We start from the raw sequence: 23,253 nt of genomic DNA, 5'->3' as shown, positions 1-23,253 counted from the left end.
AACTTTACTCTGTTACTGATTGGTTCCTGGATTAATTTACTCATCCCAGCAACTGTTTTACTGGATTGTATTAATGGGATATCAGTTTTGTACAAAAAGAAAATGTTCAAAAAGTTTGAATATGTTTAACCTGTTCCACATTATGCCAAAGCATGCACCTAATCTACTCCCAAATCAATTTTGATCTCCATTGTCAATGATATTAATTATTAGTAACACAGAATTCAAATCAGTTATTATAACAACTTGTGAGTGGAGAAATGTTTATTCTGAATTATTAAAAAAGTTTGTTGCACTTTCTTAGAACATATTTAATTAATCCTGTCAGCCAAATACTAATTTAACTGACAAGAGTCACTCTTGTGTCATACCTCTCCATGTTTCTTAAGGATTTGGTTTAGAATGATTTGTTCTTCATTTGTTCATGCTGAGTAAAGTAATTAGAACATTCCTTTCACACTCTGTGGTACCGTCATGCCTACTGATTCAAATATATTTGTCTTCCTTTCTCTCTCTTGTGAGGATCAGAGTCACAGTCACTATAAATCACCAAAATCTATGTTGCTTCTAGAAGGAGCTAAGCTTCAAAATGCCTGGCTCTTTAGACAATAATGAGGCTCAGTCTTTTAAATCACACATTCCCAAAGTGACTGTCAATAGAATTTTATTGTTGGGTATAAATCTGAACACTAATAGGAGTGATTCATAAAAAAGCTTTGAACAAACAAGAAAACAAGAAATACTGACAACCCAGCCTTTGCTTGGTTTGGTAAATGTCTTGGCCAATCACATCAAAGTTAATATGTAGTTTGAAATCCTGCAACAGCCTTTACCGTATGGAACATCTCAAGCATTGCATATTTTATGCATTTTTAGGCCTTTTAAAGTTCTGGAAGAACAAACAGACTCATAACTGTGAATCCCTGTCATGCTAAATCAAGTGTTTCAGGGAAAACGGTGCATCACTAAATATTTTCAGCAGCTCACACAAAAAATTAATGAATAAATAAATAAAGCGCCCGTAAGAGTTCCTCTACCTACTGAAAAATATTTTTTTCCACTCCACAATGTCTGTTGTTATTAGTAAAGGAATGGCATTTATTTCTGCCAATCTGTCACAGTCAGATGATTAGAAAATACTTCACATGCTTCAGGAATAATGGATTCTGTTGTGAAAAAAAAATTCTGCACTCTCTGTGAGATAACCGCTTAATTTATAAGTTAAAGATTGTAATTAGCTTTGATGTGGTACTACATTTCTTATGAAACAAAAGACTGGTGTTTAGAAAAACTCTTAAGTGTTCAGTTTTCTATGTATTTTGTTTCAACTGCAAAAAACTGGATTTCATCATCTGAGCTGTTTTATTGAAAAACGCCAATAAGATAGGTGTTGTTTAGCTAAACATTCAGTAATTCTTTTTTTTTTCTATTCTCCTGAATAATTAAATCTGGATCAGTGTTAACATTTAGATGAGGTTTTGAGGGAATTCAGAGGGGACATCAGGACTGATATGGTCCCATCAGCGTCATTAATGTGCAACTCACTAACTGTTTTCCGGTGTTACATCAGGATGGCGTGCTCACTTCAAACAAACTGCTGCAGGGTTTACCTGGAAGCTGCCTGAGGCAACCGCTCTCACACCCCGTTTGACTGCCGTGTTCTTACCTTCCCAAATGAGCTAAAATACAGGTTCCTTCACCCTGATTCTCACGCTTCGAATAGAAGTCCGGTCTGAAAAGAATAGCTCTTGTGAAATTTCAAGTCCCGCTTTTCCCCATCTCATTACTATTCCTCTTTCTTTTCATCCCTTTGCTTGTCTTCCCGTGTCTTCTCTAATCCCTATGCCTCCCTGAATCTCTTGCTTTCTCCTCTCTTTGGATCAGTGCCCACTGTGCCACCGGGAAACGTACAAGCTGAAGCTGTCAACTCCACCACTGTGCGTTACACCTGGAGTGCCCCAAGTCCTCAGTTTATCAATGGAATCAACCAAGGATACAAGGTGAGCACCTCGTTTCTGTCAACTAGTGCACTCTAGTGGCTAGTGGTAGCAGGGCAGTCTTTTGCCTTCATCTGATAAAGAACTAATAATGTATCACTGTGCTGAAAATCTCATTATTCAGCTTGTCATGAGCTTAATTATTGTTAATTGCTTGCGATAACTTCTTTTTTGTATTATTTTTAATTACTTGCACAATGTTCCATGTTTTCTATCGCCTCATCTCCAGCTCTTGGCATGGGAACTCAGTCGCTCTAACGAGGTCACAGTGGTTATGGTGCGACCCAACTTTCAGGACGGCGTGCATGTGGGTTACATCTCTGGCCTTAAAAGGTTCACAGAATACTACACTTCGGTATTATGCTTCACTACCCCTGGAGATGGGCCCCGTAGCCCCCCTCAGCGGTTACGAACACATGAGGATAGTATGTATTTTTTTTAATGCAAGGTTGTGTTCAGAATTAATTTAAATAAAATCATCAAAAAGAGTGATGTTTTGGGTCCTGATTCGATATTTGTTTGTTCGGTTTTTAGCCCCGGGTGCAGTAGGACACCTCAGTTTCACAGACATCCTGGACACTTCATTAAAGGTCAGCTGGAAGGAGCCACAAGAGAAAAATGGCATTCTTACAGGTATCTAAAAAGTGTAATATTTCAGTGCTTTGCAAAGTTACTTAAATTCTCCGAACTTTTCCAAAGTTTGTCTCATTACAACCACAAACTTCAATGTATTATATTGTTGAGGTGAAGACTTGAGCAACACCACCACCTTTATCACCAACCAGAATGTGTTGGCTGGTTAATAAAGTAGAGGGATAGGGAGTTCAGTACCTCAATTGTCACAGGAGTTTTGACCTTTCCAGATCTTTGTCACTTTCCTTGCACCTGTAGATTGCATGTATTACTTTTGATTTTTTTCTGTAGCACCTCCAATTACACCCTCACTTTGTTTTTAGTTCATGTTCTCCTTGCCTACTCTCTCTCAGTTTAGGCGCATGAGTAGATTTGCAGTTATTCTATTCTTTTTTTTATGTTTGGATGATGGATTAACCGAACAGATGTGTTTTCCTTTTGATGTGTTTTATAACTTAGCTCTGCTTTAACCTTCTCTACAACTTTACCACTGACCTTTGTGCTGTACTTTGATCTTTATAATGCTGATTGTTCCCTCATGTTTTCTAAAAAAAAAAACCCTCTGAAGTCTTCACAGAAGAGTTGTGTGTACATACTAAGTTTAAATCCCACTCATGGAGTATTTTCACTAATGAGGTGACTTCTTAAGGCATGTGTCATTTTAGTTCTACTTCACAATTATTCACATCTTTGTGCTGGTCTAATAAAGTAGATTGAAATGTGTGGTGGTAACAGACAATATTTCAAGAAATTGAAGTGAATGCTTCAGAGCCCTTTTTTAAGTTACAGAAATCTCCAAAGATCAGTTTTTTTGTTTTTTTGGGGGTTTATGCTACAGCATTTTGAAATGTATTTCAGGGTATCGTATCTCCTGGGAGGAGTTCAACAGGACCAACACCAGAGTGACCCATTATTTGCCCAACCTGACTCAGGAGTATAAGGTTACAGGACTCACTGCACTCACTACTTACACCATTCAAGTGGCGGCCATGACTTCCAAAGGCCAAGGTCAGCTTTCTGCATCGACCATATCGTCTGGTGTGCCTCCAGGTCAGTGTTCTAATGAGAGCTGAGAAGTGGCATGACAATTACAGAAAACTATTGGACAAGAAGCTGGCTCCTTTTCTGCCGTGACACATGATCTGTTTGCTGCTTCCCCCAAAACCTTCTTTGAACAGAGCTGCCCGGTCCTCCCACCAACTTAGCCATCTCTAACATCGGCCCACGTTCGGTCAACCTGCAGTTCAAACCAGGCTATGATGGCAAGACATCAATTTCTCGCTGGTTGGTTGAAGCTCAGGTAAGAAAAAATCCACTTTTATTTTAACTTCCAACAACAGTGCATTCATTAACTGGATTTTTTTTTTTTTTTGTCAGTTTTATTTGCTTAGCTGCTTATGCAAGCTCATGTCCCTGTGCATTTCAGATTGGTATAATTGGGGAAAACGAAGAGTGGCTGATGGTTCAGGAGCTGCCTAATGAACCTGATGCTAGGTCGCTGGAGGTCCTCGACCTAAACCCTTACACTTTTTACAGGTGCTCTCCTGCATACCAACAAACTCTTATACTCATGCAATGCATATAAAAAGCGTCCTCTCCACATCACTCAAATTTAACTGAAAATGTCTATTCTTTCACCCCATATTTTACTCCTCAGTTTAAATTGGTTGCCTTTAGGTACTACTGTTTTTTTAAGTTGTATGTTTAAAAACACAGTATATCACAAAAGGTTCTAAATTACTTTGCTACAGGTACTTAATATTTTGTTTTATTGGAATCACAAATTTAAATGTACGTTAATGTGATTTGATGTTTTGGACCAACACGGAGCAGCATATTATTACAAGTTGAAAGGATAATTATCCGATTCTTTTTACATACATTGACTTTTTTTTTTCTTTTTGGGATAGGCTATGGTGCTTTCATATTGTGTCCACTTTAATCTGATAATCTTAAATAAAATTCAGAGCAGACAGTTGCCTTCAGAAATCAAATTAGGGAATAGTGTTTACTCTTATGTAATTATTCAGTTTAAATAGAGTTCTTCTATGAAAGATCCAAATGTTTGTTAAGGAATATTATTTAAAAAATACAGAACATAGTGGATAGTAAAATGTTCACCTCCTAGCAGGACAAAAATAGCAAAGCCAGAGATACATTGGAAAGTATTGAAGGGTCAAATTAAAGACCTAAATCAATCATGTTTTTCCACTTCACAGTTATGCTGTGCCTTGTATTGTTGTCTCACATAAAAATCCCAATCATATTCATACATGAAAATATGTTTTTGGCTCTAGCATAACAAAACCTAAAACAATCCTTGGCGTATGAATACCTTTGGAGGGACTCTCAATGTAATACCATTATTAAAGTATAGTGACTATTTTATGTGAGGGTTTGTTTCATATTAAACAGTATGGATGGCTGAGAGGTTATATCTGCTAACAGCAGGTTTCATTTATTTCAGGTTCAGGATGCGTCAAGTCAACATTGTTGGCACCAGTCCTCCAAGTCAGCCGTCCAGGAAGATCCAGACGCTTCAAGCTCCTCCAGACATCTCCCCTGCCAACGTGACCCTTCGCACAGCCAGTGAGACCAGCCTGTGGCTTCGCTGGGTGGTAAGTCTTCGCTGCATACTGGTCCTGAAAAAACAGCATGACACTGGGTAGTTTAATTAGATTTTCAGGGACATTTTTCTGATTTTGTGATGAACGATTTGAAATGGCTTATTTTCTTTTAACGTCTCTCTTGAGTATAAGCTTTAAATGTAATGATGGAACTAAAAAGAAATTGGCAAAATGTCCTTGAGTTGGTAGATAAGCTTAGTAAAAACTCGATTTAGGTGATTAGGTATTATAAAGTTTGACATTCAGTAACTTTTTCAGCTCTCGCTTTTCCACTATTGGGGCTTTTTTAATAAGATAAATGAGTACATGCAATATTACTGATAGGGATGTTGAAAGCTGGATACTCTGGTGTCCTTGGGATGCCTGCTTTCTGCATCAGCATTTGGCAGTGTATTCTTTACCACATGTGTCTATTAACATCCCTCCACTGGTGCTTAAGACATGAGTCACAGAGATTTGTCATATCATTGAAGCCATTGCAAGATTAAAAAGAGCGAATCTACCTGGATTTAAAGAAACAGGGGGTTGTCAGCAGTGGAATCTGCTCTGCAGGCTGATGACAAAGCTTGATGACCAGTACTAAAGCTGAATGTTATAAAACCTGCACCTTCTTTAGGCTGCTGTTCAGAACACCTAAAGTGGATCATAATGGACACCATTAAAATGTCAAGAAACAGGAAGCTTGAAAAGATTATATATGCTGACATTTAAAATATAAAACAAAAATGTTCAATGGCACAACTGTGCATACATTTAAACTAATATCTTCTTGAACCACATTTTGCTCTAAATTAGCATTTAGTCTTCTTTGGCAGGAGTCCAACACACATCCTGATTTGATAGTATCTTCCCACTCAAGCTTTCAAAAATTCTCCAAATCTATACATTCCAGGTTTATCAGATTTACTGTAATTGATGACAGGTGGCAACATAAGATAATAATAAAATAAAAATAAAATTATTTAAAGCGATATTTCAACAAAGTATTAGTTTTATAGCACATTACTGCAACAATGCAGTAATGTGCAGCTTTTTACCCTTATGATTTTTTTTTTTTTTACTAGAAATTTCCAGGATATGTGTAAAATCATATGTGAAGAGAGTGTAATTTTTACATTGAAAAAATTGCATTTTACCAGGCGTGTGTACACTTTAGAGAATCACTATACTTATATATTTCCTGCAAATCTGTTCTAACTGGGTTAAGCACTAAACATCACTTTATAAACTGCTAACTGCCTCTCACAGTTTTTGTTGATGCCTCTTGTGTGTTGTTAAATTGCTGTGAAGTGCAGCCTCTCATGTGTCATTACTTCATTATGGACCCAGACAAGGAAGATATAATTCATATTGGTTTTAAACCGTGAGTGGGAAGGTAAAAAAAAACAACACCAATCCTCTCAGCCTCTTCCAGAGTGGGAATACAATGGCAATCCAGATTTTGTCGGCTACCGCATCCAATACTTCAAAGCGGGATCAAAAGGGGGCGTTCTGTCTCACGTCATCATGGACCGGCTGGAGAGAGAGTTCACTATAGAGGACTTAGAAGAGTGGACAGAGTACGAGGTCAGAGTTCAGGCTGTCAACGGCATTGGATCAGGACCTTGGAGCCAAGCAGTCCATGGCAGGACCAGGGAGTCTGGTGAGGAAGATTAAGAGTGAATGTAGAGAACTTAGACCCTGTAATTATTATTGAATGGCAGTAAAACAATACAGTCTTCTACCGCAGTGCCGTCCAGTGGCCCCACAAATGTGTCAGCATTTGCCACCACCTCCAGCAGCATCCTCGTGCGCTGGGGAGAAGTCCAAGAGGCAGACCGCAACGGACTCATCCTGGGCTACAAGGTATTTCAAACTACTTTTCTTTTTTTCTTCTTTAGAAGTCAGATTATTGTAAATCTTCTGCGTCACTCAGGTTGTGTTTAAGGAGAAGGACTCAGACACAGCACCCCACTTCTGGACAGTAGAGGGCAACAACAGTCATAGTGTCCAACTGACTGGTCTGGGGAAGTATGTCCTGTATGAGATCCAAGTCCTGGCCTTCACGCGAATTGGAGACGGAAGGAGCAGCTCGCCTCCTATTCTAGAGAGGACACTGGATGATGGTAAACACAACTTTTACAAATCAGACATTAGATGATCAAAATGTTGATTTCATTCCAAACCAATAGTTTGGAATAAAATATTTGGAAACTACTGGTTTGGAATAGCCTATTTAATATTTGCTACAGTCCATTTTGTAGACAAATTTCTGTGGTCTATTATGCCTTGAATATGAAAAAGTCAAATATGCAGCGTTGTTAAAATATCTATTTGCCATGCTTTTACTGTATTCTAACTATATTTTCTTATTTTTAATGTATTTTGTCTCCATTGCAATATTTTTTTATTTAAATTTTGTATTGGTTCTACCTTGTTTTCATATAGATTTAAACTTTTGACTTGTTACATTCTACACAACATTGATACAGGTTATTATTAGTATATACTAAACAAAAAATAACATTTCCCTAAGCTTACAGGACACTAAAAATAAATAAATACATGAATAAATAAAGCATAGATGTGGGCGAACATTTATTTTGAAAACGTTGCAGCTTTCCCCACAAGCTTAAAGTTTTATCGCATTGTGTCAAAGTAAAAACATGTTCTTGCTATCTTTGTTATGTTATTTTGTTTCATAATAGAGAAATCTCTAAGGACTATTAATAATTTCTATTTTATTGTATGTGTGATAGTACCAGGGCCTCCGGTTGGCATTCTGTTCCCTGAAGTCAGAACAACCTCAGTCAGACTCATCTGGCAGCCCCCTGCGCAGCCCAACGGCATCATTCTCGGTAAGATTACACGGTCGGGCAAGGCAGTGGAGAGTTATTTGTGTTACATTTTTAAATAGCATTTGAGTTCAAAAGGCTGCATGAGTCCTTAAAGTCAAAAATGACGTGAAATCATTTATGGAGGACCATAAACACATAAAACAAGAAAAATATTTGCTAAAGTAACACGAGGCAGATAAAGAAACATGTTCACGACTAAAGTTTTATTTTTTAATTTCGACTAAATTGGTGGACATTTAATTTCCATAAAATGTCCCATTATGTTTTAATTTTAAACCATGTTACCACATTTGTTCACTTTGATTTCATTCCCATTCACATATTTTATGATTCTGATGGGATGCTTTCAGCTTATCAGATCACCTATAGAAGAAACTCTTCAAACAGCAACGCTGCCATTGTGGATGTGCTGAGCCCCAGCGCGCGACAGTACACGGCAAGTGCACTGAAACCCGAAATGGTTTACATATTCCGTCTCACCGCTCAGACGCGCAAAGGTTGGGGAGAGGCCGCAGAGGCTCTGGTGGTCACCACGGAGAAAAGAGGTGAGCATAAGATCCTGTAGCTCAAATGTGTTTTTAAAGTGCATTTACCTCTCAATATTTAGATTAAGTGGGATTGTGTGCGTGTGTGTGTGTGTGTGTGTGTGTGTGTGCCCCTCAGCTCGGCCTCAACCCACCAGTCGTCCCATCGTTCCTCAAGAAGATGTCCAGGCTCGCAGAGTTCTGTTGTCATGGGAACCAGGCAGCGATGGCCTATCTCCCGTTCGTTACTACACAGTGCAGTATAGAGAGCTGCCGGACAGCAACTGGACAGTTCACTCAGCATCAGTCAGCCATGAAACAAACTCCTACATAGTGGACAGGTAAATATCATAAAATTATTATTATTATTACAATATATGTGTTGCATGGTATATATAAGCATAGGGCTTAGTGTGTCTTGGCTTTTGTTAATGAATTATTATATCAATATAACATGGCATAGAGGTAATCAGCCTGTGGTTCTAAGGTGTTAAAGAAGTCCAGGTTGCTTTGATGGTCTCCAACTGGTCTTCATTGTTGGGTCTAGTGTCTCTCAGCCATAGTCCATAGACTTTCTATGGCGTTCAGATCTCCCCTGTTTGCTGACCAGTCAAGCTGAACTGACTGGCCATTCAGTTGACTGAATCAGCTTTTGCAATAGTGATTGTTGACGCACCTTTTCAATCTCTGTCAAACTCTTGAATGTGGAATACATCACAATCCTCTGAAGGCTGCAGATATTTGGTTGCTTGCTTTCTCTAACATGTTTTTCCTACCACTTAACTATCCATCAGCATGCTTTGAGGAAACGGTGTGCATTGGAGATCCAATTTTAGCAATGACCTTTTGTGGCTTACCCTCCTTGTGGAGTGGGTCATTTACTGTCTGTTGGACAAATGTCAAGTCAACAGCCGTAACATAGCCGTGACATACCATGTCTTGATTGATTGTTTTTTAAATTGACTTTAGTTGATGCTCAACTTTTTGGAGAAATACAATTTTGAGATGTGATTAGCTGTAATCTAAATTAACAAAATTAAACATATGTACATATGTGAAATAAATCTGTATTTGAGTTTTTACCTTTTAAATTGAATTTCTTAAATGAAGAAAATTTTCTATTATGTTCAAATTTATTTATATACCTGTGCAACGTATGCCTATAAATTACTTTTCTCCTCTTGTTTACAGGTTAAAGCCTTTCACCTCTTACCAGTTTCGAGTTAAAGCCACAAACGACATTGGAGACAGTGAATACAGCGAGGAGAGCGAGGCCATTACTACGCTACAGGACAGTAAGTAATCTTACCTTAGCGTAAGGTCACAGGACAGTAAGGACAGAGGAACAGCTTGTTCAGTTCCACAGTGAACTGAACAAGCTGTTATTTTCAGGATCCTTTTGTTGTACTAAAATACTCTTCAAGTGTATCAGTGAGCTCTGAATTCTTACAGTGTATAGTTTGTTAACAGTATGTTTTCGCAAAAGCTGTCCTATACAATATGTCAGCACTTCTAACATATTTTTTAATCCTGTGAAGCTCCAGACAAAGCCCCGACCATACTGTCTGTTACTCCTCACACCACCACGTCTGTACTGGTTCGTTGGCAGGTACTGCTGGGTGATTTGCCTCGTTTCAAATGTTGAATCTGAATTTTAAGGGCGTCCAATATTTTATTCTTTCATAATATTGAAATATTACACATTAAGAAGATCTCATTTTCCTTTTAGCCCCCTTCAGAGGATCACTTAAATGGAGTTCTGCTGGGATTCAGAGTCAGGTACAGGGAGTTGCACTACGATCACCTTCGCAGCTTCTCTGTCCGCACAGTAAACAGTCCTTCTGCAAACTGGGCTGATTTCACATGTAAGCTCTAATAATATTACTGACATGCTTTTTGCATCTGTTTTTTAAAAAAAAAAAAAATTATTCAATTCTTGTATCTCCCATTATTTCCTATTTTGCGTTCAACCTCCCAGCTCCATACAGCATCAGAAACTTGACAGAATCCTCTTTAACCCAGTATGAACTCGACAGTAAGTCTTACATTGCCCCTTGTGGGTTTCAAATCACTCTCTTTTAGCTTAAATACCATTTAGTGAATATTATTCCCACAAAGTCTTGCATTTGTATTATTTACAGCAATAGTCAGCAGCATCCTCCCACTCAACTGTGGCCACCGCTTTTTCTTATTTATGTGTGTGTGTGCATGTGTGTGTGTGAGACTTTAATCTCTGCAAGCTGCCCTGTCATTATTTCAGCATGGTTTCCTTCTTTTTAATCACTGGCAAGTCTTCCCACATGCTTCCACAACAGCCCTGTCTTTTGATCAGTTTGCATTATATTTCTAAACCGCTGTGTTCTCTGTGTTGGGTGTGATCTTATCTTGCCATGGCATTTGAGTCAATGGTTGTTTCTCCTGAATTTTTATTTTCATTTTTTGCTTTTTCATCTTAAGTCCTCGATTACAATGCTGCATTGCATTCTTCTCTGTTAGACTTGAACAAACACAAGCGCTATGAGATCCGACTCAGCGTGTATAATGCAGTTGGGGAGGGTCCAAGCAGTGCACCGCAGGAAGTGTTTGTTGGAGAGGCGGGTAGGATTATTTCTCAGTTTGCACCCTAGTTTTACCTTTAGTTATTATTCTTCAGGTTTTAAACAAAACAAAACACCTTCTTGTTGAATGTTTTCTACCTTTTTCCTCCAGTCCCAACTGCTCCTCCTCAAAACGTGGTGGTCCAGTCTTCAACAGCTACTCAGCTGGACGTTACCTGGGACCCGCCTCCTCTGGATGCTCAGAACGGGGACATACAGGGTTATAAGGTATCAGGATTGCGTGCACTTTCAATTATGCCTCCAGTATTTGTTTTAAGTCCTGCAAGAAAACCATGCGATGACTCTGTCCGCAGATCTACTTCTGGGAGTTTCAGCTCCAGAACGAGACGGAGCGCCTGAGAACTCTGTTCCTGCCAGAGCTCGGGGTGAAGCTTAAAAATCTGACAGGCTACACCACCTACATGATCAGCGTGGCAGCCTTCAATGCTGCAGGGGATGGGCCCCGCTCCCTGCCCACCAGAGGGCGCACTCAGCAAGCAGGTGCAAATGCGGATAAGATTATTCAATAGACCACCGGCATTTATTTTGGTGTCAAACCTTTTTTTTTCCAACACCCTGCTCCACTTTGCAACCTCACACATTTCCAACCCAATGCTAACTTTGCAAATGTTTTTGCACTCAGTGATACTCCCTTTCCAGATTTACACGCTGTGTAGGGTTCTCATGTGGATTATATGATGTAGTCCCAGAAGAAGCCTATAAAGAGAATAATAGATGACTTTAAAGTCAATTGATAGGAGTTTTTGAGTTACTGGAACACTGCAAACTCAGCCACTGCTTGAATTCAGCAGGAAGCTTTATGCTATTATTTTTTCATGTAGTTTAGTGTCGTCTCTTGAGGAATAGCATGAGAGATCAGAGGCTTTTTGCCTATTATTTCAGGATACTCCACAGTGAAGAACAGTAGAGCAAAAAGGACTATCAAGAATGATGGGTGTTGATTAGTTTCTGGCCACAATTTTACTTCTTTGTTTAGAAGCAAGTTAGATTCCCTCCTGTGGGATTTCAGCAAAAAAAAAAAAAGAATGTTCACAGTCAAAATGATTCTGGTCTTTTGTGCCCTTTGAAAGTTATGACATTGATAAAGGTTAAAAAGTGCTGAGAACTTTAAAACACTGTCTGGAATGTTGGCTCTTTTCACCACTGAGGACTGGGAACACAGCCAATACAAGCTTTTGTGATCTTTCATTCCTTATGCTGAATTGCGGATAAATCCTGACACTCAGCTGAATCGGGGTTGGCTCAGCAGGCAGAATTCTCACAGCTCTTCTTCAAGGTCGGACGCTGATTTTCTAAGCTGGAGTCGACTTTTTCCAGTCACAGACTCCTTTATCCAAAGGATAAATCAATATGTTTAATCTAGTAGAATACCGTCAGAGAAATAACAATTAAATATTTTCTGCTGTTCTTATGTCTCTTTGTTTCGTCTTGTAGTGTTTTCAGTTTGCCCTTTGGTGCAATTCAACTTCTTTTCGTTATAAAAAAGTCGTATTGCTGTTTAAAATGCTTAAAACAAATGGAGAGACATGTTTACTGCCCCCTTTTAAATGAATAAGTCCTAAATGATAAATTACATGAAAAATAATTTTACAAAAATTGTTTTTGCGATGCCATCAATTACATGTTATAAAAATATATATGTACTTTGATATGGCTTACATTTGTTCAGAGAACATTGCTATACTTTTGCAACACTTGTAAAGGTATTCTTTTTCAGGTTTTGTCTCATTACATCCACAAACCCAAATCTGATGGAATATGGTGGTTTTCAAAATGCTGTACAGATAAAAATCTCAGTAGGACTCTGTAGAACTTGACTGCATGCTGAGGATACAAATCAGCCATTGTCTTCAAACGTATAGTTGTTAGGGAAACATCTAACAACTGTAAGACAGCAGGGCTCCAGAAACAATAGTTTGACATGTCTGATCCAAACAATTTCATTGTAGCTCCAGTTGTGTGTTTGAAGGCGTTGTCCTGGTCAAAGGTGTTTTTTGAAAACATGTTTTTTTTTTTTTTCAAGTATTACCCTGAATCTTGCTTCATTAATTTTCCAATCATCATAGCATCCCCACAGCATGATGTTTCCATTTTTTTTTTTCATTTTTGATACAAATTGAATGTTCCTCTGTTAGACATTTTAAGCTTAGGTTATTGCCTTATAACCTAACTTTGGTTTAAACTGTATCCATAGCCTGTCTAATGCCTGTTTTCTTTCTGTTTTTCTCTTAACAAACCTTTCATTCCTTCCCAGAACAGCTGTATTTATGCAGAGCTTAAATTATACACAGGTGGACTATTTACTGATTAAGTTACATTTTAATGGAATTGGTCTTTCTGGATTTTATTTTAAGGCCATGGAGGAAAGGGACTGAATACAAATTACCACACTTTTCAAATTTGGAAAGAAAAATGGCAACCATCTCTTCTTTTCCTCTCACTGTACACTATTTTGTGTTCGTTTATGATTTCAAATTTAAATATAAGTAAATTAGATTAGAGTTTATGGGAGCAACATGACAAAATGTGGAAAAGGTGAAGTGACTGGAATCCTTTTGCAAGGCACTGTAGTCTAATGAGGGATCTGACTGTAATTACATGTTATCCTTCTGTCAAAAGCACCCACTGCTCCCAGCTACATCCACTTCAGTGAACTGACCACAACTTCGGTAAACGTGTCCTGGGGGGAGCCAAAGCAGGCCAATGGCATCATCGAAGGCTACCGTCTGGTTTATGAGCCCTGCACTCCAGTCGACGGTGAGAAAATCTGCCTTTAGCCTGACAACGTTCCTCTTCTCTTGACATTCCTCAGATGACTCTCTTAGGCAGTGATTTACAACCTCTCCTCTCTTAACCATTTTTGTTTTTAAATCATGCTGCTTAAACTTGTGTTCTAATTTGTTGCAGATGGGTATAGACCCTGCAGTAATGTATAAAGCAAGGCTGATAAATTACACTGGAATGCTCTTGTGAGCCTCTCTACAGCTTCCTCTTTTACTTCGAGAAACATGGTTAATAGCTGGCTAAGTGTTGTTTCCTTGACCAGATTGTCAAATAATTGAAAGCAGACTAGGAAAGCTGAACTAAAGCTGCTGTAGTCCCTTGGGTTGCAAGCATAAAGTGAAGCAAGCAAAGCAATAAACACATAAATATCTCTTGGTCTATTCCTCTCTTGACAACTAAAGAGCTACTGGAAATAAAACATTTTCTGCTATCCATGCAAATATTCCTGTCCCTAGTTGCTTCTTTGGTCTTGTGTGTAACTATTTCTGATCTTTGCTCAAAGCTTGGTTTTCTGTGATTTGTTGAAAGCAGTATCTAGAGTCTTAGTGTTTCCTGTACAGACTCCTCTCCTCGCACTCCAGGTGTTAGTAAGATAGTGACGGTGGATGTAAAGGGCAGCTCTCCTCTGTGGATGAAAATCAAAGACCTGGCAGATGGCGTCACTTACAACTTCCGCATTCGGGCTAAAACGCTCACGTACGGCCCTGAAGTGGAGGCCAACATCACTACTGGGCCTGGCGAAGGTATTGTCCGACAAGGCTGTTATGTATTGCTGGTTTCTCTCTCTCATGTCAAGCAATAAGTCTTTGAAGAACATCTGCGACATGATGTCCGGCTATTTTTACCTTCTTAGGAGCCCCTGGTCCTCCGGGAGAGCCATTTATTTCACGATATGGCTCTGCCCTCACTCTGCATTGGACAAGTGGAGATCAAGGTCGTGCGCCCATTACGCGATACGTGATTGAGGCCAGACCGTCTGGTGAGTGACCACACCTTACTGAGCCTGTGCAATGTGCCACCGGTTTCTGTAAAAATTTCTTTTTGCTTAAACAGATGAAGGATTGTGGGATATTCTTATTAAAGACATTCCCAAAGAAGTGACATCGTACACACTTAATCTGGAAATGCTTCGAGAAGGGGTCACCTATGACTTTCGAGTAATTGCTGTCAACGATTATGGCTATGGCTCCCCCAGTGCTCCGTCCCCTTCCATATCAGGTAAATTCTGCTTAAAAGTACACTTGTCAGTCAATGGTTTTTGTCCCTGTGGAGAATAAGTTTTAATCTACCTGATGTGTGTTTGTGGTAATGATGAACCCCGGCTGCACTGCACTGGATTCAGTGACATGCTTTTTATAGGCCAACATTTCTGTATTAAAAATATTTGAGTGGTACCTAGATAGTTTCTTAATCTGAGCAAATTTGGGGTGTTTATTAGTTGTAGCGCATGATCATCAAAACTAATAGAAAATTATGTTTGAACCACATCATCTTGTTTTTTGTTAACATAATATGATTTTCAATTGTTAATTTGATTTACTGGAAGAAATTCACTTTTCAGTGATACTGGTTTTTGTTTGTTTGTTTGGTTGTTGTTGTTTTTTTACTCGACCTGTGCATGTTATTGGCTGTGCTTGAATGTTTATGCTGATCAATGTTTGTGTTTTTTCAGCCCAGAAAGTGTCTCCTTTCTACGAGGAGTGGTGGTTCTTGGTCGTTATAGCTCTGGTCGGCCTCATCTTCATCCTCCTCCTTGTTTTCATCCTCATTATCCGAGGCCAGAGTAAAAAATACACCAAAAAAACGGATTCAGGTAGGAAATGCGACTGACCACCACACATTTGTTGTGCTTATGCAGCTTAAGCCACAGGGCGGAATTGGTCTTCATCTTGGACGAGTCTACAGAGAAATGAAAGTTTAATGATTCACCAGCTGAAGTCTATTTTATAGAACAAGAGTGTGGAGGCACACACAATTAAACCCATTATGTTGATTTTCCTACATTGTCTGGCTGACAGCAGAAACATAAGAGTAAAGGTTATTGGTAAGGGAGCTGAAGTAGACAAATATTATTGTCCGACTTGAACTGCAGCGAGGATCAATAACACGACAAATGGCTTGGCAGCAGCTTAATGCTGGGGCCATTAATTAGATGGAGAGTAATTGTAAAACTACAGCACCAGTGGCTCCTATGCCATCGCATCAAGAGAGAAAATTGCAAGATTGTTAATTATCCTAATTGACACAACTGTTCCAAGAAACCCAGTTTGTTATCTTCATTGGTAATTACGGTCCGTAGGTAATTATGCCATAATAATAAGGCTTATTTCTTTAAATAATCTAGTCGTCCAGCAACACATAGTTAGTAGTGCGTATGTACACAGTCATTAGACTTTTTATCTTACTGTGGATGACAGCTACAAATTTGATCTGTTTAACTAAAGGTAATTATTATCTAATAATGTTATCATAGAGTCAAGGATATTTTTAAAGCTTTTTTGCATATGTGACTAAAGAATAGAAGTGATTCATAAAATTGCTTGTTTTAAAAATATATGAGCGACGTATTTCCTTTGGAGAGTTCATTCCAAAGCAAGCAAAGTGTCAACATCATAAAAAATTTCTAGGCAACCACTCAAACTGCACCTCGCTTCCTCTGACCCATGGAGAGATGGTACGTCTGGATGAAGGACGCTTCCCTGCCCTGGAGCTCAACAACAGACGCCTTTCTGGGAAAAACTCATTCTGCCGCAAAAACGGCATCTACACCCGGTAAGCTATTTGTCTCTGTTGAAATAGCCTAAATCCTCACATTTACAATAGCACTTCTAACTGTGTAAGGGTTTGTAGCTTTCAGTAAGTGTTCATTTTTATGTCCACAGTGGAGAAATAGGTTAAAAAGATTGATAGAAGGAACACAACCAAAAGACAGCCAAGAACTTTGCTGAAAGTTAATGAATTGTGCCATGTATAGAATGCAAAACAGGGGCATTTGTTCTTAACACGATGGTTACCCAAAAAGAAAGTAGTGAGGAAAGGCTCCAGTGTGCATCAGCTGGGAGACCTAAAAGACTGGAAGCCTAGCAAGTCATTTAAAAGCATTCATTTGGACTATTGGTAAACATGTGGAGGACCTTTCACCTTTATTGGAGAGCAGTTATTGATTTCATTTTATAGCAGCAGTTAGTTTGTACTGACTCCAGAGGAGAGAGAAGTAAAAAACATGGTTAACAAAACACATTTTTTCACAATAGCCACAGTCAACTGAGTGTTCTAGATGCCGACTCTAGCATAGTGACCTGTCATCAAAGTAGTATGGATTGTGTTATGCATGTGTGTCTACGTCCTTTAAAGTCAGGTTTCAAATTTTTCTAATCATCCTGACGCAAAAAGTGTTTCTATCAGTAAATGTTTTGAATGTGAATGAGCATAATTCCGTCCTGTTAATAAAATTACATTCAACTAAGGTGTTTTCATAAGGTAAAAATGTGCACCATATCCTTTTTATGTGCTATCCAAAAACATTCAACATTATCTTATAGGAAGTGTATTTTTTAAGTCAAGAAAACTGTTTACTGCTTACAGCAGATGCACATTCCAAGCGACATGTCATCACCCATATGTGGTAAATGGTGATTCTGTTTTAAACAGAAGTGGAAGTCTCTCTTGTTTCAGTACATTCATTTTTTAAAACTATGTCATGGTTTCTAAATTTAATAGGTTGGCTCTGAAACAACATATGTCTTGTTGTATTATTCAATTGACAACTTTTATACCTTTTTTTTAAAATTGCGCTTCTCAAACTTAAGCCATTTTTCCCCCTTTTTCCTTATGCATACTCAGTTTCACTCGGAATACTGATAAGAATTTATATTATACCTTTGTGTGCTGTCAGTCTTCAGATATTGAGCAACCCATCTGAGCCTCCTTCCTCTCCTCTCATTTATATTCAGTGTTTTGGGAAGCAGCAAACTATACAGGGGAACAGCACAATGCCAGCCGATTAGCATTCAACAGCTTCTGCCTATGCTCTTTGTCTGCCCATCTCTGCTTGAGACAAAGAGTGCTTTTGGGTCAGAGCTGCTTATTTTCCCTTGGCCTTTAGCCTTTTCTGCAGCGCTGTGAGAGTTATCCCAACATAAACTACTGTCAGCAGGACTTTGGTGCTCCGGCAGTTTGGTAATGTTTAGTTAAACATTTGATAAGAGGGGTTTCGCAGATGCTGCAGCATGAGGAGGCTGAGTAGAGGCATGGGTCATGGTCAGACTGATGACCCTTGTTACAGCCTAACAGTCTGCATCTTGTCATCGCAAATGCACAAAACAGATGAAACAGAAGTACTTGCGCACATTAGTGCGCACATTATTGTGGAATGTACTGGCCAGTCCACTCAAATGCAGGTTAATATGCCATGCTCTCCTTGATCGTGGAGGCCAGAAAAAGGGATCAAAGGGATTCAGGATGCTCCCACTCATGAGGCTGAATCTTTTTTGATGTCTGAAACTTGTCCGAGTCCACCCTCTCACATGCATTCTCTCCAACCTGAAGGAGCTGTATACGTGTTTGTTGTGTTAACAGTTTCAAGGCTGTCGTCATGTTGGGTCGTCCAAGCTTGCTTTTAAAAGGAAGCCGTAATGTCGCTTCTGCTTGTGTAACTGAACACATTTCAAGTTTTATCTAAGAGATAGTCAAGGTTGTCTGCTTTGTGCATTAATATTTCACTTGACATCACAGTTTGTTTGTCTCTTCTAACCCCACTTTCAACATTTTCCATTTAAACATTTGTTTTTGTGCTACTGGTTCTTTAAGCAAGCCAAGAAAACTCTTGTCTCAAAGTAAGACAAGAGACAAGACAAAGTAAGGTTATTACGGTATTTACCTTTTTGAGAACCTTCTAAAGTCTTAGCAGAACGATGTGATTCAGGCAAACTATAACAGTAGTAGAAGTAAAAGAAAAATACCTCTATATTGCTTGTTTTTAATCAGTCAATCAATCGATCAATCAAGCATAATAACCATTCACTTCGATGATTGATACCATACAACAATGAGTGTAGACCAGTTCTGTGGAAGCTGTTAAACATACATATTTTAATTCTTGAATACATACATTATAAAACAACATACATTTTTTGGTAACGATGAATTTTTTTCTGTCTCTATTACCTCTTCAGGCTTCCTACTTCTTTGATTAATGTAGCTTTTCTTTAAATCATTACTTCATCTTATTTTAGTTTGTTTTACTCTTGCAAATCTGACCCAAAAAGCCAATGAGCCCAAGAGCAACAGAAAGAAAAGGAAATGTTCATTTTTCATGACATGTTTGTCTTTAATGCTCAGTTGGCATAATTACCATTTTAAACCCACTGATGTAGCTCAATTAAGTGAAAGTAGTGCCCTATGTTTTTTCTTATGGTCCAGATCAACTTTAGACTTTATGCACATTAGCAGCCATTACTTCAGAAGAAATAAAAAAACGATTACATCCAGATGCTTCTCTTGCTTCAGTTCATGATCATAATGACTGGATCCAACAGAATTGAAGGCGTATTCTTACTTTACTTGGTTCTTTACTACTGAGCTTTTCTACAGCAACTCTGCATCTCTGACTCATTTTTCCAAATCATTCAGGTTGAATAACTGCACAATGACATTCGTGAGCAAGTGAATAGTCTTTTGTGAAGGATTCTGTTTGGGGGCCTATGAAGGTTTAAATTAGCCTAACCTGTCCTCTGCTAACTTAAAACTGATCGTCTCCAGCGATTTGAAGGACACAGTAAGGAGGAATAACCAATTATGTCGTCTGTCTTGAATGTTCTGTTATGGGCTTCCAAAAATATGCATTGTTCTGTTGGTTCTCTGAAGCAGTTGGTCATTTTCCCTTTTATAGTTCGTGACACTATCTTGAGTCTCTCATTATTGTGCATTTTTAAAAACATTTAAAACTGAAAACTGAGTGGTGCTGTGAAGAGTGTGAAAAGAACTTTTCTTTTTAAAATAGTTTCCTCACATTTGTTTCAGAGTCCATTTAGAATCAAACACTCAGTGTTTCGTCTGTGCTGTTCTTCCCCAATCTCTTTAGGTCTCCTCCAAGACCCAGTCCTGGAAGCCTGCACTACTCAGATGAGGATGTCAGCACTAAATATAATGACCTGATGCCGGCAGAAAGCAGCAGTTTGACTGAAAAACCCTCTGAGGTTTCTGACTCTCAGGTTGGTAGCAACTCTGGCTTACAGTCTATAAGAGAAAGCGGACAGGAATTAAAAAGTAAAAATTCAGCTCTATCAGTTTCTCACAGTGACAAGTTTCTCCAGGGGAAAGTTGTAACCTTTTCAAAAAAGATTATTTTACCTCACTTTGCTATAGTTAAAAACCAGACAGTTTTATGACCGTGGGCCAGTGTTTCCTGCAATAAATTAAAGCAATTTTGCCTGACAATCTGCCTCAAGTGGATCATCTGGAAATTAAGTATTCCCTATTAACATATGCGAGTCACTGCTGACATCTCTGAATCTTTTATTACTGACTTTTTGAGGAAGAAAATGATACTCAGCTACTGCACATGCCCCCTGTGTGTTAAATGTCTTCAAAACTAATTAATGTTTCTCTAGCAGGTATTCATTTATTAATTTAGGTGGTCCCAGCTTATTATGAGGTGTGCGGAATTGGTAAACAGATGAGGGTTTAATTTGATAAAAGTAACCGAAAGGTGGAAAAGGCAAAAGGCAACCTGTTCTGAGCAAGTCGTCGGTACTCCCGCTCCTTTATCTGCTACCTGCAGTCAAAACATTGTTCAAGCCGAATAAACAGTGTTCTCCCCGGAGACACAACCTGGTGTTATTCTTTTTCCTCTGCATAGCCTCCCACTGTTTACCAAGCACTTGTCCAAACAAATGGTCCTTCGACGTCTGCTAGGCTGTAGTATCTCAACGGACTAGCGCGCAAGTAAGCATTTGTCACACACGCGAAGTCTAACGTTCTCTTCAGGAGTAATTTGCTGTCCTTTTTTTTTTTTGCAGTTTTTGTTTCTGAGCAAGTACGATAAAGGATTCACCCACACAATCATTCATAACTTATGAGCTTAATATTACAAGAAAGCTAGAAAGTAATCCTGTAAACAATATCTTTATCCAATTCCAGGATGCTCTTGTGTACACTTATCACGTCCGTGCTCCACGGAGCTATAGGTGAGCTGACTAGACAGATTTCTAATAGAAATGATGGTCTCCTCCTATTGGATGTGTTGTGAGTAGAGGTTTCCTGCTGTGCTGTGATTCAGCATTGTGTCTCTGTCAGTGAACAGCTAAGATGTTCACTGACAGACATCTGAGTAGTAGATGTCTGTCAGTGAACATCAGTAGTAGAAATAGAATTATCCTCGATTATGAGTGGATGAAAATGTAGCTGTCAGGGGTTTTTTTGTGCGCGCGCGTGTGTGTCTGTCTTCTGACGTTTGACTGTTGCGTTCTTGCAGGGAAGCGACAGCGAGTACGAGATGGATCAGAGCCGACAGAAGACCCACTCCTTCGTCAACCACTACATCAGCGACCCCACCTACTACAACTCCTGGCGGCGGCAGCAGAAAGGCGTCTCTCGTCCTCCTGCGTACGGCTACTCCCAGCCCGAGCCCCTCGTGGAACAGGAGTCCCGCCCACACCCACCGCCCGTGCCCCCTCTGCCTCCACTCCTTCCCCAGAGCGCCCCGTCCCCTCAGCCCCAGTGCCAGGGCCCGGGCCAGGGCAATCTGTTCAGGCCTAAAGGAAGCCGGACTCCCACCCCCTCGCTGCTGTCCTCCGACCCCCCCAGCCAGCACAGCACCCTCTACCGGCCCCCCAGCAGCCTGGGCTGTGCCGCTCAGGCACCTACCGCGGGCTTCTCCTCCTTTGTTTGACACACAACTCTCCTCCTAGCAACCACCCTGAGGACAAGTCTTTGATTTTCTTTGTTGGTTTATTTATATTTTGCTTTTTTTTTTTTTCTTTTTTGTATATTTTGTTCTGTCTGAATGACAGAGTTTTTTGCTCAATATTAAGCATTGCAGGCATTTTAAATAGTGCTTTTCTCCTCTGTGAAGAGTGTGTAAGTATGACTGTGTTTAGCGCGTTTGTTTGGTTAATCTATGTATTCTGTATTTTCTGAAAAGACAATCATTCAAGAGGTTTTCTGCAACCATTAGGGTACATTTGATGGATCAACAATGTGAACAAGGAAAAACAGAACAGAGTTCTGAAGAAAAAGAATCCTTGTTATAAAACTATTGTATATTTGTTTTTCATGAGAGCTTTATGAAGAGAAAAAAAAAACACCATAGATCCATGTAGAGTATGGACCACATGGCTTATTGAAAATGGACAAACTAGCTTGGAAGGAAAAAGTACCGTCCAACTGAGGACAAAAACACAGTGAGGAATGGACTCTGATCTGGAGCGAGAGGCACTTGTGGTCATTGTTGCCCTCGGTTGCCTTTGGGTTTCTCACTCCGTTTAGTCACTGCTGGAGCTCCAGTTTATTGTTTACTGTATGTACTTGTCTCATATTGTTTACCAGATATTTATATCAATCAGCTCCAAGCTCAGAAGTTCCGAACATCACTAGTGACAAATGCTATGAATCACATTAAAACGTTGTGGCACCTTTTGTGGTTGTCTGAGGATGCTGATTGTGGACTGGGGCTCAGTCCATCAACATGTCTATATGTGTCTTATAATACTGAGGGACTGTACCAAAGGATATTTTGAAACCATACAGATTATTTCCTCTAACAGCAGTCAGTCATAAAGAAAAACTCCCTTTCTTCAAGTTAAAACCATGACAATGTCAAACTCTATTTTTTTTTCCAAAATAGCTCAGAATTTATCATATTGAAAGGATAGTTTGCTAACAGCAAGTGATCAGCCTTGCCAAAGATTTTCAATTAGGTTTAGATCTGTATTTTCCCTGAACCCTTCTAGATGAAGATGCCTTAATATAAACAGTTCTATTTTAGCTCTGACTAAATGTTTCAAATTGTTGTTCTGCTGGATGAACCTCTAACCTACCCTCGTGTTTTCAGAAGCATTGAACAGGCTTTCTTCCAACATAATACTTTTTCTAATAGGATCCACAAATTGTACGGTTTAACTCAGAAGTTTACATACACAGGATAAAAAGATGCATGCACTTTTTGGCACTTTTTTCTGAAAGTAAATCAGATAAAACATTTCTTGTTTTGGGTCAGTTAGAATCTGCTAAAT

General features: G+C 39.1%; 1 protein-coding gene across 3 annotated transcripts in view; it reads left to right on the top strand.

The window, feature by feature from the left end:
- LOC116735982 (protein sidekick-2-like) overlaps positions 1–22,657 on the top strand; it is a 103,322-nt gene extending 80,665 nt beyond the window's left edge. For 2 of the 3 annotated variants that reach the window (XM_032588184.1, XM_032588183.1), the window contains exons 18-45: positions 1,885–2,000; positions 2,227–2,422; positions 2,532–2,630; positions 3,489–3,680; positions 3,809–3,930; positions 4,057–4,166; positions 5,098–5,248; positions 6,662–6,899; positions 6,987–7,102; positions 7,173–7,362; positions 7,996–8,094; positions 8,445–8,639; positions 8,758–8,959; positions 9,810–9,913; positions 10,157–10,227; positions 10,348–10,483; positions 10,597–10,653; positions 11,115–11,216; positions 11,328–11,443; positions 11,530–11,716; positions 13,856–13,993; positions 14,581–14,763; positions 14,874–14,999; positions 15,074–15,238; positions 15,693–15,833; positions 16,648–16,792; positions 20,103–20,232; positions 21,495–22,657. In XM_032588184.1, coding sequence (XP_032444075.1) covers positions 1,885–2,000; positions 2,227–2,422; positions 2,532–2,630; positions 3,489–3,680; positions 3,809–3,930; positions 4,057–4,166; positions 5,098–5,248; positions 6,662–6,899; positions 6,987–7,102; positions 7,173–7,362; positions 7,996–8,094; positions 8,445–8,639; positions 8,758–8,959; positions 9,810–9,913; positions 10,157–10,227; positions 10,348–10,483; positions 10,597–10,653; positions 11,115–11,216; positions 11,328–11,443; positions 11,530–11,716; positions 13,856–13,993; positions 14,581–14,763; positions 14,874–14,999; positions 15,074–15,238; positions 15,693–15,833; positions 16,648–16,792; positions 20,103–20,232; positions 21,495–21,911 — 4,244 coding nt within the window. In that variant the 3' untranslated portion in view covers positions 21,912–22,657. The remainder of the gene's footprint in view (positions 1–1,884; positions 2,001–2,226; positions 2,423–2,531; positions 2,631–3,488; positions 3,681–3,808; positions 3,931–4,056; positions 4,167–5,097; positions 5,249–6,661; positions 6,900–6,986; positions 7,103–7,172; positions 7,363–7,995; positions 8,095–8,444; positions 8,640–8,757; positions 8,960–9,809; positions 9,914–10,156; positions 10,228–10,347; positions 10,484–10,596; positions 10,654–11,114; positions 11,217–11,327; positions 11,444–11,529; positions 11,717–13,855; positions 13,994–14,580; positions 14,764–14,873; positions 15,000–15,073; positions 15,239–15,692; positions 15,834–16,647; positions 16,793–20,102; positions 20,233–21,494) is intronic. The other variant, XM_032588185.1, reaches the window with a different exon arrangement.
- Positions 22,658–23,253: the final 596 nt, after the last annotated feature.

The sequence above is a fragment of the Xiphophorus hellerii genome, chromosome 16 (assembly GCF_003331165.1).
Source record: "Xiphophorus hellerii strain 12219 chromosome 16, Xiphophorus_hellerii-4.1, whole genome shotgun sequence".
NCBI classification, from domain to species: domain Eukaryota; kingdom Metazoa; phylum Chordata; class Actinopteri; order Cyprinodontiformes; family Poeciliidae; genus Xiphophorus; species Xiphophorus hellerii.
The sequence above is the reverse complement of the archived record's forward strand: the minus strand, read 5'-3'. Positions and strand labels throughout refer to the sequence as shown.